General features: G+C 38.0%; 1 protein-coding gene across 1 annotated transcript in view; it reads left to right on the forward strand.

Annotated features, from left to right (window-relative positions):
• The window catches only part of usp54b (ubiquitin specific peptidase 54b), a 101,019-nt gene extending 81,922 nt beyond the window's left edge, over positions 1 to 19,097 (forward strand). The window contains exons 15-19 of the mRNA XM_030121937.1: positions 207 to 354; positions 7,998 to 8,830; positions 9,650 to 9,777; positions 11,441 to 11,572; positions 16,810 to 19,097. Of these exons, the coding sequence (XP_029977797.1) occupies positions 207 to 354; positions 7,998 to 8,830; positions 9,650 to 9,777; positions 11,441 to 11,572; positions 16,810 to 16,896 (1,328 nt within the window). The 3' untranslated portion in view covers positions 16,897 to 19,097. The remainder of the gene's footprint in view (positions 1 to 206; positions 355 to 7,997; positions 8,831 to 9,649; positions 9,778 to 11,440; positions 11,573 to 16,809) is intronic.
• Positions 19,098 to 19,984: the final 887 nt, after the last annotated feature.

Raw genomic sequence — 19,984 nt, forward strand, 5'->3', positions numbered from 1 at the left:
AGTAGAGGAGCAGTAGTGAATGCATGCCCCCCCCATAACCACTCCTTCTGCTCTGCTTCTCTTTTCTCTGTCTCCTTCACCTGTTTGTTCGGTCATTTTTGGTCTTTACCCTCATCTTTTTACTCTCTTCTCTCCTTCTCGTATTGTCTTTTCCCTTCTCTTTCTTTCTCTCTCTCTCTCTCCCGCTCTGTTGTTAACATCCTCAGCTGTGCTCAGACCCCTGCATGAGGCTAACGCTCATAGCGGATTGGCTGTAGCTGCGTGCATGAGGAGCACTGGGGGCCCAATCAAACGCAGGCAGGAACAGGAAATGGAGCGGGACACAGGAAGCGCCCGCCCACAGGGGCCTCGCAGGTACAACACTGTCCTCCCATACCTGTCCACTACGGCACCAGCCTGTCTGCCTGTCTGAAAAACACCTCCTACCTCCTCCAGTTCTATCCTTCCTCCTCTCTTCCCTTCCTTCTGTTTTTCCTTCCTCTTTTCCTTCTCTATTTCATTCCTACCTTCATTCCTTCCTTCATCCTCTATTCACTTCCTTTCCTTTTTCCTTCCTTCCTCCACTGTTCCACTCCATTTGTTCCTTCCTTCTTTCCTTCTCTATTCCCTTCCTATTCTTCCTTCCTTCCTCCTCTGTTCCCGTCCTTCTATCTTTCCTTTCTCCCTCCCTCCTCTATTCCCTTCCTACCTCTTTTCCCTTCCTACCTCTTTTCCTTCCTCTTTCCTTCTCTATTCCCTCCCTTCCTTCTTTCTTTCCTTCTTTCCTATCTCCTCTATTCCCTTCCTTCTTTCCTTCCTCCACTATTCCTTTCCTTCTTTCTCTATTCCCCTCCTTCTTTCCTTCTTTCCTTCCTCCACTATTCCTTTCCTTTCCTTCTTCCTCTATTCCCTTCCTTCTTTCCTTCTTTCCTTCCTCCTCTATTCCCTTCCTTCTTTCCTTCTTTCCTTCCTCCTCTATTCCCTTTCTTCTTTCCTTCCTCCACTATTCCTTTCCGTTCCTTCTTCCTCTATTCCCCTCCTTCTTTCCTTCCTCCACTACTCCCTTCCTTCTTTCCTTCCTCCTCTATTCCATTCCTTCCTTCCTTCTTTCCTTCTTCCTCTATTCCCCTCCTTCTTTCCTTCCTCCTCTTTTCCCTTCCCTCCCTTCCTTCATCCTCTTTTCCTTTATTTCTTTCCTTCCTCTTTTCCTTCTCTCTTCCCTTCCTTACTTCATCCTCTTTTCCCTTATTTCTTTCCTTCCTTCCTACCTTCCTTCATCCTCTATTCCCTTCTTTCTATCCTTCCTTCTTTCCTTCCTTCATCCTCTTTTCCCTTATTTCTCTCCTTCCTTCCTACCTTCCTTACTTCCTCCCTCTTCTATTCCCTTCCTTCCTCTTTCCTTCTCTCTCCCTTCCTCCCTTCCTTCCTTCCTTCATTGTCATTTCCCTTATTTCTTTCCTTCCTTCCATCCTTCCTTCCTTCCTTCCTCACCCCTCCTTCCTCCCTCTGTTGTGTGTCCTTAAACCCACCTCAGGACCCCTCAGTGTGTCCTCCTGGTGCTGCCTGTCCAAAAAAAAACCCAACCCAAAACTCCTCCATGTGTTTGTCTTCAGTAAATCCAGTCCTGTGTTAACCCCTTACTGCCTACATTTATTTACAATTATACAAGATAATATTATATGTGTTGTTTCTGTTATGATGCAGATCCTAATTTAAGTGTTGGTTGTTGTTTTGGATCTACCACCTACAATAACTACGATGCAAATTAGTGACATTAGGCGGTATAATTTTTGTTTGTTTTAGTCTTTATTTGGTTCCTTTTCTTCACTAATTTGTTCATTGTTCTACATTTTCTTGGTTATTTTGTTGACATTTGTTAATTTTTTGGTTATTTTCTGCATTTCCTCCACTAATTTGCTCATTTTGTTTATTTTCTTACGTATTTTGTTCATTTTCTTGCCTACTTTGTTCTTTTCTTCACTCATTTGTTAATTCTCGTTCATTTTCTTTTGAATTTTGTAATTTTTTTTTTACCTTATATAGTTCATTGTCTTGCCAATTTTGTTCACTTTCAGGACTAATTTGTTCATTTTTTGTTTGTTTTCTTGTTTATTTTGGTCATTTATTCATTTTCTGGTTAATTTTGCTCATTTTCCTGCATATTTTGTTCATTTTCTTCACTCCTTTGTTGATTTTTTTTTATTTTGTTGCTTGTTTTGTTCATTTTCTTGCTTATTTTGTTCATTTTTTGGCTTTTTTTTGTTAATTTTCCTGCATATTTTGTGCATTTTCTTCACTCCCTTTTAATTTTTGTTCATTTTCTTGTTTTGTTCATTTTCTTCATTCCTTTGTTAATTTTTGTTCATTTTCTTACTTGTTTTGTTCATTTTCTTCACTCCTTTGTAAATTTTTGTTCATTTTCTTACTTGTTTTTTTTTCCTTTTCTTGCTTATTTTGCTCATTTTTGGCTCATTTTGTCAATTTTCCTGCATATTCTATTCATTTTCTTCACTCCTTTGTTAATTTCAGTTCATTTTCTTGCTTATTTTGTTCATTTTTTTAGACTTAGACTTCCTTTATTGTCATTGCACAAAAAAAAAACACAGCAGTGAGATTTTGGCAACGAAATGTCGTTGCTTGGCTTCTGGATTCCACAGAATTTTTGGCTCATTTTGTTCATTTCCTGCATGTTTTATTCATTTTCTTCACTCCTTTGTTGATTTTTGTTCATTTTTTGGATCATTTTGCTAATTTTCCTGTATATTTTGTTCATTTTCTTGACATTTTTTTTTTTGTTTTTTTAGTTCATTTTCTTCCTTGTCTTATTCATTTTTCTTGCCTCATTTTGTTCATTTTCCTGCATATTTTGTTCATTTTCTTCACTCCTTTGTTAATTTTACTTCATTTTCTTGCTTATTTTGTGCATTTTTTGGCTCATTTTGTTCATTTTCTCATTTTTTTACTTGTTTTGATTATTTTGTTCATTTTCTAGATTAATGTGTTAATTTTTGTTTGTTTTAGACTGTGTAACTTTAGCTATGAATGAATAAATGACCAATACTACAAAAAATATTTTTGTATACTTATATAGATGTAAATATGCACACACATATATATACTGTATATAGCTCTGAATATATACAGTATATACCAAATATCCTTATTAAACACAGAACAGCAATTTGTACAATATGTGCTAGACAGATATAATCAATATGATAACTGAAGAAATGCAGATATATAAATATACAAATATATTGTTGTGTGAGAGTGTTGAGCCGCCCCTCATAACAGAATCAGTTAAATATTGAGTTGAATTGATGCCAGTGGTGTAGAAGGGGTTAACCCCGTCAGCGTCCTGCTGTTTGCTCGTATGTGCAACTGTTTTCTGAGTCGACAGTAAAACCTCTTATCCCTGCTGTGTTTGTGTTTGTTGCAGTGCAGTAAAAACTTGCTTTGCTCGGCTCTGTGATGCCATCGAGAGTAAAAAAAAAAAAAAAAAAGAAGTGAGATGGAGTTTCTCCTGCTTCACTGCTTCCCCTTCATAGTGTTTTTTTTTTTTTTTTTGTGCTGCCGAGGCTCCCGTCAGCGCTGCCTTTTGTTTTTTGCCGCTGTGTTTGTTTGTGTGTGACGTTGAAATCCTGCCGTCCTCCTGGTGTGTTCGCTTGTCGTGTGCGAGAGGTGGAAAAATGAGATTCAACAGCTTCATAAAGAAACAGAAAGCACACATTTAGAATCTGAGGAGGTTCAGTTGTTACAACCAAACCGTTTGTTCATTTTATTAATTTGTTCATTTTTATTTGTTTTTTTGTGTTGATATTGTTGACTTTTATTCCTTTTCTCAACTAATTAGGTTAGTTCTCTCATTTTCTTGATTATTTTGGTTGTTTTGTTCATTTTCTTGCTTATTTTATAATGTTTTTTGTTTTTGTTTTTTTTTTAACCAGTTTTCATTTTCTTGACTAATTTGTTGATTTTATTTTCTTGCTTATTTCATTTTTTTTTTGGACAATTTTGTTGTTTTTCTTGACTGATTTGCCAATTTTTTTGGTAATTTGGATCATTTTATGCTTATTTTCTGCCTGTTCTTGACTAATTTGTTCGTTTTGTTTATTTCCTTGCTGACTTTGTTCTTTTTTTTTTTTTTTTTCCAATTTTGTTCATTTTCTTGACTAATTTGCTCATTTTCTTAATAATTTTGTAAATTTTTTTGCTTATTTTTTGCATTTTCTTGACTAATTTCATTTTTTGTTTGTTTTTTTTGTTGATTTGGTTCACTGTTCTTCCTTTTCTCAACTGATTTGTTTATGTCTCCTATTTTATTAATTATTTAGATTTTTCTTGTTAATTTTCTTGCTTTTTTAAATTTTTTTGGCCAATTTTGCTCATTTTCTTGATAATCTTGATCATTTTAATGCTTGTTTTGTTTATTTTCTTGACTAATTTGTTCATTTTGTTTATTTTCTTGCTTATTTTGTTCATTTTCCTGCATATTTTTGTTAATTTTCTTCACTAATTTGTTGACAGAGTTGCTCCCTGCTTCACTGCTTCCCCTTTGTTGTGTATTTTTATTTTTATTTTTTTTTGTGCTGCTGAGGCTTCCGTCAGCGCTGCCTTTTGTTTTTTGCTGCTGTGTTTGTTTGTATGTGACGCTGAAACCCCGCCGTCCTCCTGGTGTGTTCGCTTGTCGTGTACGAGAGGCGGAAAAGTGAGATTAATAAAGGAACAGAAAACACGTGTAGAATCTGAGGTCCTTAAATGCAACGAGGTTGAGTTCTTAAAGCCAAAGCGTCACCACATGGACAGTTTAATCATCATCACACACACAAGCGTCATGTGGGTTTGTCCAACAGATGGACTTTGTCACGACTTCTCCATCCATCCAAAAGATTATGGATAAAACCTGGAAATTCCCTGAAACTTTATCTGCTCATGAAGGATGTACTTAAGAAAACACAGCGTCATTAAACGCACAGATTAGAGTAAAAGTATGAGTCATATGTAGGTGGACTTTAACCCTTTCATGCATGAATTGTTATTAAACTAGTTTTTTTTTTTTTACATAAAATATATCCAATTGGATTTTTTTCTATATCTTTTTTTTTTTTTAAGCTTAATACCCAGATATTCATGGAAGTGGATTCCATACATCGACAGTTTAACATGTAATGGTTAAATTAGATAAAATAACTATTAAGAACTATTAAACGTGAAAAAGATAAAGTCTATATTAAAAATGATGAGAGCAGAAAAATAGTTAAACACACTGAAAATAAGTGTAATATATGAAAGGGTATTTAGAATATTGTTCATTTTCTTGATTATTTTGTTGATTTTTCCTTCAATTTCTTGAGTACTTAGTTCTATTTTTCATTTTCTCGATTACTTTGTTGATTTTCTTACTTATTTTGTTCATTTTCTTCACTTGTTTGTTAATTTCCTTACTGATTTTGTTCATTTTCCTCCATATTTTGTTAATTTTCTTCACTAATTTGTTCATTTTTGTGAATTTTCTTGATTATTTTGTGAATTTTTTTAGTTATTTTGTGCATTTTCTTCCATAGTTTGTTCATTTTTCTTAATTTTCTTGTTTATTTATTCATTTTCTTGCTTACTTTGTTAATTTTCTTCACTACTGTTATTCACTACTATAATTAATTTTTGTGAATTTTCTTAATTGCTTTATTTAATGTTTTTGTTATTTTGTTCATTTTCTTGAATAATGTGTTAAATTTTGTTAATTTTCTAGTTTATTTAGATAATTGTCTTGCTTATTTTGGTCATTTTCTAGACTAATTTGTTCAGTTTTTTTCATTTTCTTGCTTATTTTGTACTTTTTCTTCACTACTTTATTCATTTGTGTGCATTTTCTTGATTACTTTGTTAATTCTTTTGTTATTTTGTTCATTTTCTTGAATAATGTGTTAATTTCTGTGAATTTTCTATTTTATTTAGATAATTGTCTTGCTTATTTTGGTCATTTTCAAGACTAATTTTTTTCAGTATTTTATTTTCTTGCTTATTTTGTTCATTTTTCTGCTTATATTGTACATTTTTGTTGGTGTTGTGATTATTTTGTTCATTTTCTTGAATAATGTCTTAATTTTTGTCAACTTTCTAGTTTATTTAGATAATTGTCTTGCTTATTTTGGTCATTTTCTAGCCTGATTTGTTCTTTTTTACATTTTCTTGTTTATTTTGTTTATTTTCCTGCTTATTTTGTCCATTTTTATGATTATTTTGTTCATTTTCTAGATGAATTTGCTCATTTTTGTTTGTTTTAGACCATGTAGCTGTAGCTATGATGATGCTTTTTGAACCAGATGAAGTGATTCGATTACATTAGTCTCTGGTTAAACAGGAAGTGATTGTATTTGAATCAAAGTGTTTCCAGGCTTAAAGTGGAAGTGGAGGAGGTAAAGCTCTGCACTCGGCCTCTTTTATTACTTCCCTCCTCTCCTCTATTGATCAACACAAGCCTCTGATTTATAGCTCGCTGCTGCAAAGCCTGCTGGGTAATTACTAAGGCTGGAAGAGGGGGAGAGTTAATGTGGGGGATGGGGGCTGGTGCTCACATACACACATAAAAAAAAAGACACAAATTTACACACATCCAGCGTCGCACATTTCACTAATTTACTCCCGAGCCGAAGTGCTGCTCAGATAAAGTCCAGAATGTGTGTCATGTCTGTGAGAGGATGCACTAATGTCCAACATACATCATCTGCTCCACATTTCAATGCATGCACGTCGATACGCTGATATAGAGTCCCTGAACGCAGCATGCTGTTATTATCCAGCTGTGATGAACTGCATCCACTGTCGCAGATCTGGGATCAGATTCAAGTCGCATGTTTGTGTTTGGAAAAGTTTGGTGAATGTGTGGATCTGAGCTGACGGTAGATTCATGAGCAGCGTGGCCGATGAACCTGTATACGGCTAATGGAGCGACGCTGCTAATGCTAATGACACCAACGCCAACAGCAACAATACTAATGCTAACGCTAACGGCACCAACGCTAATGCCAGTGCCACCAGCACCAATGCTAATGCTAACGCTAAGGAAAACACCACCAGCATCAATGCTAACGCTAACATCACCAGCACCAATGCTAATGCTAACGCCACCAGCATCAATGCTAACACTACCAGTGCCATTTCCCCAGTTCATTTGTTAATCTCTGTACTTTCACTTGCTTATTTTGTTTATTTTTGTTTCTTTTCTTATTTGTTTTGATTATATTGTTTATTTTTTTGCTTATTTTTTTAAATTGTTCATTGTCTTGATTTTTTTCAAAAAATTTGTTTATTTTGTTCATTTTTGTTTATTATCTTGATATTCTGTTAATTTTCTTGCTGATTTTCTTCTTTTTGTTTCCTTTTTTGTTTGTGTTTTGATTTTGTTTTTCTTTTTGATTTTTGTTTATTTGCATTCATTAAAAAAATGTTTTGCTTATTTTGTTCATTTTTTCTTATTTTTTAATATTTTGTTCATGTTTTTGTTTATTTTAGTTTATTTCTGTTCATTTTCTTTATTAATTTGTTAGTTTTCCTTTATTGCTTATTTTGTTCGATGTTGATCATTATCTTGATATTTCGTTAATTTTCTTGTGTTCGTTTTCTTGCTTATTTTTTGTTTTTATTATTTTGTCCATTTTCTCATTTATTAATATATTACATTTTTCTTTATTATTTTGTTGCTTTTCTTGCTTATTTTATTTTTGTTCATTTTTGGGGGGCTTTTTCTTGATTAATTTTATTATCAAATTAATAAAATTAATTTGATATTGTCTTGATATTGTGTTTATTTTCTTTTGTTTATGGTCAACAAAGCAATGACACACTGCTGCAACCGCTGAGCTGTTTGTGTGTGTGTTTGCGTGCGTGTGTGTGTGTGTGTATTTGTTTGTGTGTGTGTGTTTTGTGCTGTTGTGACCTTCCCTCCGTGCACTAACTCACCTGACGTCACAGCCGATCCTTTTCTTTGATTGACAGGCTTCCTCTCTTGTTTCCTCCAGTGAACAGCCTGGCCCGGTCCAAGTACTGCTGACGCCCAATCAGGAGGAGGAAGAGGACCAGGCCACGCCCACCCAGGACGCCGCCCTGGGCCCGGGCCCGGGCCCGGGCCCAGACCCGGACCCGCCCCCTCCGCCCTACCGGCCCGCTCCCCCCCGACCGCCGCTCACCCTCAGCATCGCCCACCCCTGTGCCCCGTCGGCAAGCCCGACGGAGGCGGAGGAGGTCGGGTGGGGGGTGGAGGGGGAGGGCGGTCTGGGGGCGTCAGGGGTGAGGCTGTGTGAGCTGCTGCAGGCAGGGGGGGTGAGCGTCAGACCCCTGGGGAAGCACTTAGCCATCTCCCTGCCCTCGCTTCCTCTGCGTCTCTGGGATACACCACACACCGCACATGCCGCACACCTCGAACCCACGCACACACGCCCCCCTCCCCCCCCTCCGCCGCCGCTGCCCTCCACCCCTCCCCTGTCGTCCCCCCTGGAGAGGAAGCCGGCCCCAGCCCCGGCCCCCGTGTGGCAGCCCCCGCCCGGGCCGGATTCCCCCGTTGACGCCGCCGCTCAGCATCGGCCGCGCTACAGCACGCGCCACTGGTCGTCATGGAGTCTGGACCGGCCCGACGCCGTGGTGACGCCGTACGACACGCCCCCAGACCGCTGCGTTCCCATCAGGCCGCAGCCGCCCACACACACATACAGCTACAGCTGTCAGTCCTCTCCTGGGCACTGCAGCTCCCAGCATGCCCCTGGGCAACGCAGCGGGTCATGGTGTGAGCGTGAGGAGGCGGAGCTTACGGAGCTGGACTCACTGTACCAGGCCAGTCTGTTGGCAGGAAAAACAGGTACGCACACCGTAACGCAACAAGTACACAAACATGTAACAGGTACACAAACACATAACACAACAAGTACACAAACGTGTAACAGGTACACAAACGTGTAACAGGTACACAAACGTGTAACGCAACAGGTACACAAACTTGTAACAGGTACACAAATACGTAACACAACCGGTACACAACCATGAAACGAGTCAGTTACACAAGCATGTAACAAGTACACAAACACATAATGCAACAAGTACACAAATATGTAACGCAACAGGTACACAAACACGTTACAGATACACAAACATGTAACAGGTACACAAACACTTTACAGGTACACAAACATGTATTGCAACATGTATTTTGTAGATGTATGTGTTCTAGATCTGTGTGTTGAAGATGTATGTGTTGTAGAATGGTTATGTGTGTTCTTTGTGCTGTGGTTCTGATCTGTGTGTGTGTGTGTGTGTTCTATGTGCTGTGGTTCTAACCTCTGTGTGTGTGTGTGTGTGTGTGTGTGTTCTATGTGCTGTGGTTCTAACCTCTGTTTGTGTGTGTGTGTGTGTGTGTTCTATGTGCTGTGGTTCTAATCTCTGTGTGTGTGTGTGTGTGTGTGTGTGTTCTATGTGCTGTGGTTCTAACCTCTGTGTGTGTGTGTGTGTGTGTGTGTGTTTTCTATGTGCTGTGGTTCTAACCTCTGTGTGTGTGTGTGTGTGTGTGTGTGTGTTTTCTATGTGCTGTGGTTCTAACCTCTGTGTGTGTGTGTGTGTGTGTGTGTTCTATGTGCTGTGGTTCTAATCTGTGTGTGTGTGTGTGTGTGTCCATCTGTTCCAGGCTGCAGTCCATCTGAGAGGCTCATCTCCAGGGTGGGGGGACAGTTCCGTTCGAAGACCCCCAACGCAGACATGGAGAGGAGTGTGTACGGGGCCGACTGCACCAGCAGCCCCACCTACCTCAGCCAGGTCTGGACCACCTGGGCCCTTCTATTGGCTCTAGATCTACGTCACATCACAGACTGTTACTGTCTCCATTTGATTTATTAGTTTGTTCACTTCTTTTTTTCATTGTCTTAAATATTTAAATGTTCTTCTTTTTGTTCATTTTCGTAATTATGTGAGTTATTAATTTAATTTGTTGATTAGGTTTTTTTTCTTTTTCTTCATTTCTGTATGTAGTTTTTTTCTTCATCCTTTTCTTGAATATTTTCTTCATTTTTTCTTTCATTTTTAATGTTTATTTTGTTCTTTTTTCTGTATTTTATCATTTCCGTCATTTCTGTCAATTTATTTTTTATATATATATATATTTTTTAATATTCTTGTTTACTTCACTCATTTCTGTCAGTCTTGTTAATTTTGTTTTGTTTTTTAATATTTTATTGTTTACTTCCTTCATCCCTGTTAGTTTTGTTGTTTATTTTGTTGTTTTTGCATATTTTCTTGTTTACCTCCTCCATCTCTGTCAGGTTTATTGTTTATTTTGTCCTGTTTTTGTATATTTTCTTGTTTACTTCCTTCATCCCTGTTAGTTTTATTGTTTATTTTGTGGTTTTTGTATGTTTTGTTGTTTACTTCCTTTATTTCTGTTAGTTTTCTTGTTTATTGTGTTGCTTTTGTTTATTTTCTTGTTTACTTCCTTCGTCTGTCAGGTTGATGGTTTATTTTGTTGTTTTCGTTTATTCTCTTGTTTACTTCTTTGATCCCTGTCAGTTTTATTGTTTATTTAGTTGTTTTTGTATATTTTCTTGTTTACCTCCTTCATTTCTGTCAATTTTGTTGTTTATTTTGTTGTTTTTGTATATTTTATTGTTTACTTCCTCCATCTCTGTCCTGTTTATTGTATATTTTGTTGTTTTTTGTTTATATTGTTTACTTCCTTCATCCCTCTTAGTTTGTTGTTTATTTTGTTGTTTTTGCATATTTTTTTGTTTATCTCCTCCATCTCTGTCCGGTTTATTGTGTATTTTGTTGTTTTTTTTGTATATATTATTGTTTACTTCCTTCATCCCTTTTAGCTTTGTTGTTTTTGCATATTTTCTTGTTTACGTCCTCCATCTTTGTCAGGTTTATTGTGTATTTTGTTGTTTTTTTTGTATGTATTAGTGTTTATTTCCTTCATCCCTTTTAGTTTTGTTGTTTTTTGTATATTTTCTTGTTTACCTCCTCCATCTCTGTCAGGTTTATTGTTTATTTTGTCCTGTTTTTGTATATATTGTTGTTTGCTTCCTTCATCCCTGTTAGTTTTGTTGGTTTTTGTATATTTTCTTGTTTACCTCCTCCATCTCTGTCAGGTTTATTGTTTATTTTGTCCTGTTTTTGTATATATTATTGTTTGCTTCCTTCATCCCTGTTAGTTTTGTTGTTTATTTTATTGTTTTTGTTTATTTTATTATTTACGTCCTTCATCCCTGTTAGTTCTGTTGTTTATTTTGTTGTTTTTGTTTATTTTCTTGTTTATTTTCTTGTTTACCTCCTCCATCTCTGTCAGGTTTATTGTTTATTTTGTTGTTTTTGTTTATTTTATTGTTTACTTCCTTCATCTCTGTTAGTTCTGTTGTTTATTTTGTTGTTTTTGTTTATTTTCTTGTTTACTTCCTTCATCCCTCTTCGTCTTGTTCGTCCTCAGCCGATGCTGTTGCGGGATCAGCGTTTGGGGGCGGAGCCTGGCGACGCGGAGAGCCTTCGGCGAATCGGACGCAGCCTGAGCGGGACGATGGTGGCGTCTCGCCGCGGCCGGCTGACGGCCACGCGCAGCCTGGTGAGTGTGTGTCTGTGGTCTGCTGCCTCCCTGTGGCCGCTGTGTGAAACTGCACCTGCCCTTTTACGCTTTGCTTTGTCCCTCTGCTCTTCCTCCTCTTCCTCCTCACTTCCTGTCTCTCTCCAAGGTGATGCAGGCTGATGTCAGTGCCTCCCCTTGCTTACTTCCTCTCTTCTGAGTCCCTGTCGCTATTCCATCACCTCCTCCATCCTCTTCATCACTACTCCTCTTCATCACCACCTCCCTCCACCTTCACAGGTAAAACACCGGCTTTGAACGCGAAACCCAAAACCACCATCCGGCTCATTTTCATCAGTATTTCCTTCATTTTGTTCATTATTCTCTTTGTTTTTGTTTATTTTCCTGACTATTTTCTTGATTATTTGCTTCATTTTATTTTCATTTTGTACTATGTTCTTAATTTTCTAGATTATTTTATGTTTTCCCAGTCAATTTTCTTTATTATTTCTTCAGTTTACTTTATATTTTTGTACTTTGCTCCTCATTTTCTTCATTATTCTCTTTGTTTTAGTTAATTTTTAATTAGTTGCCTCATTAACTTCTATATTTGCATTATGTTATTGTCATTTTGTACTATTTTCTTAATTTTCTTCATTAGTTTGTTGTTTTTATATTATTTTCTGTATAATTTTCTTCATTTATTAACTTTATTTCATTCCTTTTGCTTATTTTGTTATTTTTTCTTCATTATTTCCGTAATTTTCTTTATTTTGTCATTTTTCTTGTTTACTTTCTTTAATATTTTCTTTACTTTCTTGATTACTTTGTTTTTTCCATTTATTTCCATCACTTTTTTGTTTAGTTCTGTATTATTTTTCTTACTCATTTTCCTGATTGTTTACTTTCTTGATTATTTCCTTTATTTTCTCTATCATTTTGTTCTTTTTTTTCTTAATTTTTTCTTTGTTGTTTTGATTATATCCTTCATTTTGTTAATTTTGTTCAGTTTTTCTTTGTCCTTTTCATGGATATTTTCTTCATTATGTTCATTTTCTTTGTTATTTTGTTTATTTATATCTTTTTTCTTGATTATTTTTTGTATTTTCCTATTTGATATCACTTCTTTTATTTTATGTTCTTGATTTTTCGGTTAATATTTTTCATTATTCTGATTGTTTTTCCGATTATTTTTATCACTTTGACTATTTTTCTTCATTTTCTTATTTATTTTTCTTCATCTCCTTTTATGTTTTGTTCTTTTGTCTTTCTTGTCTTTGTCATTTTCTTCATTTTCGTTATTACTTTCATTTTCCTGGTTGTGAAACCCAAACCCAAACTGCTGATGTTCACCTACTTTCAGCGCCAGGCGGGTGTGTTTTCTGAGCAGCTGTTAATCAGGTCGAATACCAAATGATGGATCCCTCACCGCCGTTTTCTGGCCAACGTTTCACCACATTCATCTGGCGTTAAAGTAGGCTAAGCCCTTATTTGCAAAGAGCCACTTCCTGCACTGATTTGTAATCTGTGTAGAGCCGGAGGTGATAATCTGTGTCCAATGCATTAAACCTATTCCACAAATTACCCACAATTCCACAGGAGAACCTCTGAAGAGCATCTTATTTAGCTGAAATTAAAGATGGTACATGAACTGAATGGACAGAGGCGTCAGCTCCGGTTTTTACACTGAGTTCACCTGTTTTTAGTTTAACACATGAGGATATTTTCCCATTAATTAACATGTTAATTTAAAATAAATATTATGATTATAAACTTGTATCTTAGTATAAGTGAAATTTTCCTGATTATTTCTTTAATTTGAGTTTTTTTTCTTGCTTATGTTGTTCACTTCTTTTATTATTTGTTCCTTTTTTATTTACTTACCTTCTTTTTTTCTTTTCCTTGATTACTATGATCATTTTAATCATGTTCTTGGTTCATTCTCTTGCTTATATTGGATATTTTTATTCATCTTCATGATTATTTTGCTCCTTTTTTTGTTCATTTTCCTAATTATTTTTATTAATTTTTCATTTAATCCTGTTCTAGGTTCAATTTCTTGAATATTTTGTTCTTCTCAGTTAATTTTCATGCTTATTTTTGCTCATTTTTGTTAATTTTCCTAATTATTTCTTTAATTTGTGTTAATTTTCTTGCTTATGTCATTAATTTATTTTATTTTGTTTTATTTTTCATTTTCCTAATTGTTTAGCTTCTTTTCTTCATTTTCTTGATCATTATGATCATTTTGCTCCTGTTCTTGTTTCATTTTCATGTTTATTTCGCTTGTTTTTACTCATTTTCTTCATTATTTTCTTGCTTATTTTGCTCATTTCATCTTCCTTATTATCTTAATTTTTGTTCATTTTATTGCTTTTTTCCCCAATTTATTTTTCTTTATTTAGCATTCTTGAACTATTTGTTCATTCCTTGATTATTAAGATCATTTTGTTTATTTATTTATTTTTTGGATTGTTTATTTATCTTCATTTTTACTCAGTCTCTTGATTATTTTGTTACTTGTCTTGAACATTTTGCAGTAAACTGAATGTCTTTCGGTTTTGGATCAACTTGGGTTTTGTTCAACACTTTTTACTAGGGATGTCCCAATCGGTATCGGTAGCTGATCTGGTATTTTTTAGAAGATCGGATTGGCTTGGATTTAGTCAGGTGATCAAGCCGATCTGGACCCGGTTCTGGGGAGGGGGGTGGGGGGGTAAACACACGTCCTGTTCCCTCAAATTAAAGTTTCCAAAGGTAGGGAAAAGGAAGATTCACTTTGTGGTCCAGTAGTGATGTGTGAGTCAGTTTTTTTCCAACTGTGGGGCTTTTGTGGAATTATTTGACCTACCCCGCAAATAAACTGACATTCTTTTGACCCCAACTGTTAGTAACCAGCTGGGAACGTACCCCCATATAATACCTGGACGGACCTGTCCATAGACGTGCTACAGCAGCGTCAAACATATGGCCCGTGGGCCAGAACTGGCCTGCCAAAGGTTCTAATTTGTCCCACAGTATGAGTTTGGAAAGTGCAAAAATTGTACTAAAGTTATTAAGAGTCAAAGGTGTCATAGTAGTTTTAGTTCAGGTTCAACATTCAGCCCAACTGTGATCTCAAGTAAAATAATCACATAATAAACTATAAATAATGATTCCAAATTTAAATCAAAATTTCATTGTAAAAAGTCGGTATCGGATCGGTTTCGGCAACACTAATCCTAAAAATAATCGGAATGGATCGAAAGCTAAAGAATCCAGATCGGGACATCACTACTTTTTCCCCATTTCATGACATTTTTTTGCGTGTATGAAACCACATACACTGAACAAAAACATAAATGCAGCACTTTAGTTTTTGCTCCCATTTTTCATGAGCTGAACTCAAAGATCTAAAACTTTTTCTGTGTACACAAGGTTTATTTTTCTCAAATATTGTTCATAAATCTGTCTAAATTTGTGTTAGTGAACACTCCTCCTTTGCTGAGATAATCCATCCTCCTCACAGGTGTGGCATATCAAAATGCTGATTAGACAGCAGGATTATTGCACAGGTGTTCCTTAGGCTGGCCACAATAAAAGGCCACTCTAAAATGTGCACTTTTATCACACAGCACAATGCCATAGATGTCACAAGGGAATATGAAGGAATATGCAATGGTCATACAGACTTCAGGAATGTCCACCAGAGCTTCTGCCTGTGAGTTGAATGTTCATTTCTCTGCCATAAGCCATCTCCAAAGGTGTTTCAGAGAATTCATGAAGACTGTGTGAGGAAAATGGTCACACCAAATACTGACTGGTTTTCTGACCCCCCTGGACCACCCAATACAGTAAAAGTGCACATTTTAGAGTGGCCTTTTATTGTGGCCAGCCTAAGTCACACCTGTGCAATAATCCTGCTGTCTAATCAGGATCTGGATCTGCCACAGCTGTGAGGTCGATGGATTATCTCAGCAAAGGACAAAGGAGAAGTGCTCACTAACACAGATTTAGACACATTTAAGAACAACATTTGAGACAAAATTTGGGAGAAATACGCCTTTTGTGTACACAGAAAAAGTTTTAGATTGTTGAGTTCAGCTCATGAAAAATGGGAGCAAAAACAAAAGTATTGCATTTATGTTTTTGTTCAGTGTACATTCGTCTTGTCTTTTGTTGTTGTGCCTCGTTTCCGTGTTGTGTTATTTCCTCAGATCTGACCTGAGATCAGCTGACCCGACGCCTCTCTGACCCGGTTCTCCTTCTCCTTTTTCTCCTTCTCCTCCTTCTTCTTCTTCTTCTTCTTCTTCTTCTTCTTCTTCTTCTTCTTCTTCTTCTTCTCCTTCTTCTTCTCCTTTTTCTCCTTCCTCTTCTCCTCCTTCTCCTCCTTCTCCTTCTTCTCTTCTCCTCCTTCTTCTCCTTTTTCTCCTTCCTCTTCTCCTCCTCCTTCTCCTCCTTCTCCTTCTTCTTCTTCTTCTTCTCCTCCTTCTTCTCCTTCTTCTTCTTCTCCTTTTTCTCCTTCCTCTTCTTCTCCTCCTTCTCCTTCTTCTTCTTCTTCTCCTCCTTCTTCTTCTTCTTCTTCTCCTTCTTCTCCTTTTTCTCCTTCTTCCTCTTCTCTTCCTCCTTCTCCTCCTCCTTCTTCTTCTCCTCCTTCTTCTCCTTTTTCTCCTTCTTCCTCTTCTCCTCCTCCTCCTTCTTCTTCTTCTCCTCCTTTTTCCTCTCCTTCTTCTTCTCCTTTTTCTCCTTCCTCTTCTCCTCCTCCTCCTCCTCCTTGTTCTTCTCCTTTTTCTTCTTCTCCTTCTTCTCTTCTTCTTCTTCTTCTGCTTCTTCTTCTTCTTCTCCTCCTTTTTCCTCTCCTTCTTCTTCTCCTTTTTCTCCTTCCTCTTCTCCTCCTCCTTGTTCTTCTCCTTTTTCTTCTTCTCCTTCTTCTCCTTCTTCTTCTTCTGCTTCTTCTTCTTCTTCTCCTCCTTTTTCCTCTCCTTCTTCTTCTCCTTTTTCTCCTTCCTCTTCTCCTCCTCCTTCTTCTTCTCCTTTTTCTCCTTCCTCTTCTCCTCCTCCTCCTCCTCCTCCTCCTTGTTCTTCTCCTTCTTCCTCTTCTCCTCCTCCTCCTTCTTCTTCTTCTTCTTCTTCTCTCCTTCTTCTTCTTCTTCTCCTCCTTTTTCCTCTCCTTCTTCTTCTCCTTTTTCTCCTTCCTCTTCTCCTCCTCCTTTTTCTTCTTCTCCTTCTTCTCCTTCTTCTTCTTCTTCTTCTTCTTCTTCTTCTTCTTCTGCTTCTTCTTCTTCTCTTGTCTGATCCAGGAGCTGTCGGGCGGCGCTGGGAGTTTCTGGCTTTGTCTGACGGGGGTCAAGCTGTCGTCCGACCAGAGCCCCGCCCTTTTCCACTAGCGCCGCTGCGGTTGGTCGACCACCTTCGCCTTGACAGACCTGGAATTGGCTCAGGAGGATCAACTCAGCTCCCGCCCTTCCTCCTCCTCTTCCTCCTCCTCTTCCTCCTTTTTAGCCCTTAAAATGACATGCACACGCCAACACATGCACGCACACATGCACATCTGCACTGACGTAGAGCCTCCCTCGGCGCCTGCAGCACCCCGCTTAGCCCCTCCTTTGCCTTCGCCCCGCCCCCTTTGACCTTCTACTCTGTCTATGCAGTCACTCTGAACCCCAACTACAACCTCAGCCCCGCCCCCCCACCCCCCAGGACTGTTGTTTCTCATCTCCCCCTGGGTTTTTGCCTGCGTCGTCGGCCCGGCCTTGGCAGGAAACGCCGCTTTTTGAAGCGACGTTCGCCACCATTTCGTCTTCTTCATTTTTATTTATTTATTTTTTTGGTTCTTTTTGCCGGGCCTGATTTGGGACCTGACTCCGCCCACACAGGATCCTCAGCTCAGGGGGAGGCTCTTAACAAGTAGCCACGCCTCTTCCTCTTTCTTCACGGGCATTTCCTATTGGACGCACACGTAGCCGAACTGGGTCTGTTTCAGATGGACAGCCATATTTTTTCTGATTTTGCTTTTGTCGGTTTTATTTTTTTATTTTATTTTTTTTTCCTGTGTGCGCACACAGTAAAACCCGCCCGAGACTGAACTCTAATAACTAAAAAGTCATGTACAGAAAAACTCATGTATGAAACCTGTATGTTAATTAATAAGACCTTATGGAATGTTGATAATGATAATTACTGAATATTGATAAACTTAAAGTGGTACTTCCTCATGTCTGCATTTCAATAGGAGTGGAGTGCACTTCACAAGTGTCTAGCTGGAGTCCCCGCCCCCCAAAAAAACGCTCGCCGACCTAATGACAGCTCTCCCGTTTCTACCGGGAGATTAAACAAAGACAAGCGCTTCCTTTTTCTCTGCCTCTTTCCTTTTGTCTTTGCTTTGTTTCCTTCTTTCTTTGCACCAGAAATGGGCCAGAACGAGGGGAATGTAGGTTAGTAAACCCACCTCTAGGCTTTTATCAATGAGACCACTCAGAAGTGCACTTTACGAAGGCTATTAGACTGAGAAGTGCTCTTCGAAGGAGCCGGAAAACACGAGAAAAAAAAAAAAAGGAAAGAAAAGAAAAGAAAAGTGGACGGCGTTCGTTTGTTTGTTTTACTCGAGGCCTCAGGTGAACTTCACTTTATTTTTTTCCTCCCTCCTTCCACTTCAAACCTCGGACGTGAACGGACAACGCTCATCTTCAGCCTGAGACGGAGAAATGTCTACTACGAACATGCTTTCTATGATATATATATGTATTAGAGGTATATTTTCAGCCAGTGAGCTATCTACTTCACAGAGATGTCAGTGATTAACGCCCCCTTTTACTGAGTAGCAGTCTGACATGTAGATGACATTTATTATTCTACGCTTTATTCTATTCAATAACGGCGTCCTCGTTGTAGAAAAGCGGCCGACGCGAAGGTACCGAAGGATTTAACGATCGTTGTAACTAAACCAAAGGTTGGCACTTAACTCAGAGAGCGTATTTATTATTAACGATGCTGTTTGTGTGGTTTTTTTTGTTTGTTTTTTTGTTTTCGTTCTGACTTTTCCGTTCGTTTCCTTTCGGGTTCTGGAAGTGGGAGAATGTAGCCAATTGTAGCGCATGAGTCCGCTATGCAAATCAATCCCCCCCCCCCCCCAGTCAGGAGGCAGACACAAGCCCCGCCCCACCTTGCCCCTCCTCCCCAGACCCCGCCCCCTCCCCCCCGGCCTCTGACCTCTGACCTCCGACCCCTCCCCCAACGGGCGCTCTCTCTCTCTCTCCTGGACTCGGTCAGAGATGCCGGAGAGGTGGAGGAGATCTCACGTTAATGCTGCTGGTGAACTTCGTTGTTCTGCATCTACTGCTACGTTTTATCGAACGCAGAAAGAGAGCGACGAGGACGGACGGACGAACGGCGACGACGAGCGCGAATGAATGTAAACTCTGCGACGGTTTGCGACAGATGGTCCGAGGGTTTAACTCCGGCTGAGAGTTCAATGTTTGTGGGTTTGTGTCAGTTCTGGGCTTGGTGTTGCTCGGGGAAAGAGGGAACCTGTATTTTTGCAATAAAGTTATTACCAATGCACTCCTACAGGGGGCGTAACCACCGGAAACATGTCTGTGTCGTCTTTGACCCGGAAGGAAAAGTCACATTCAACAGATGCAAGGAGCGTCCCAGGATTTACCGACGCAGGTTTGATCAAAACTTTAAAAAATAAATTTAAAAAAAAACCTCATCTTATTTTTCTATGTGGTTCTCAGTCTATAATCTGGTTTTTAATCAATAAGTAACCATCAAAAGTTTACACCAATTATTAAATATACGCTAAAAAGATCAAATATTAATAACTAGAAGCACTCGTAGAGCGCAGACCTCCGCCAAGGCAGATCAGTGGGCCCCCATGGCCCCTCCACACCACCGCCACACCCCCAATCACCACCAAAATTTACTCATTTGTTCTTTGTACCAGTATCAACATTTCTGGAAATTTTCATCCAAATCCGTCCATAACTTTTTGAGTTATCCTGCACACAGACAGACAAACAAACCCACACCGATAAAAACAACCTCCTTGGCGGAGGTAAAAACACAATAAAACAACTTATGTCTTACTTTTTTTGTTTTTGAAGAAAAACAGTAACGGTGTCAGTTTAATATAACTGTAAAAGGTTTATGCCAATAATTAAATATGCATCAGAAAGATAAATTTGTGATATAAATAATTATCAACAAAACCATATAAAAGCTTAAATACTGTATAAAAAGAATTAAACATGCATTAAAAAAATTCTTAATTAAAACACCAAAAAATAAACTTTTAACTTTCATTTGTTATTTCCAGGTGGTTTTCAGTCTATAATCAGGTTTCTAATCAATTTTAGGAGAATGTCTCAAAATTGTCACCAAAAAGTTCTTACCGGTTTTTATCACATTAAACAGATTCAAGGTGCGTCCCAGTATTTACCAACACAGGTTTGATCAAATTACAAAAAAAAATAC

The sequence above is a fragment of the Sphaeramia orbicularis genome, chromosome 19, assembly GCF_902148855.1.
Source record: "Sphaeramia orbicularis chromosome 19, fSphaOr1.1, whole genome shotgun sequence".
NCBI lineage: Eukaryota > Metazoa > Chordata > Actinopteri > Kurtiformes > Apogonidae > Sphaeramia > Sphaeramia orbicularis.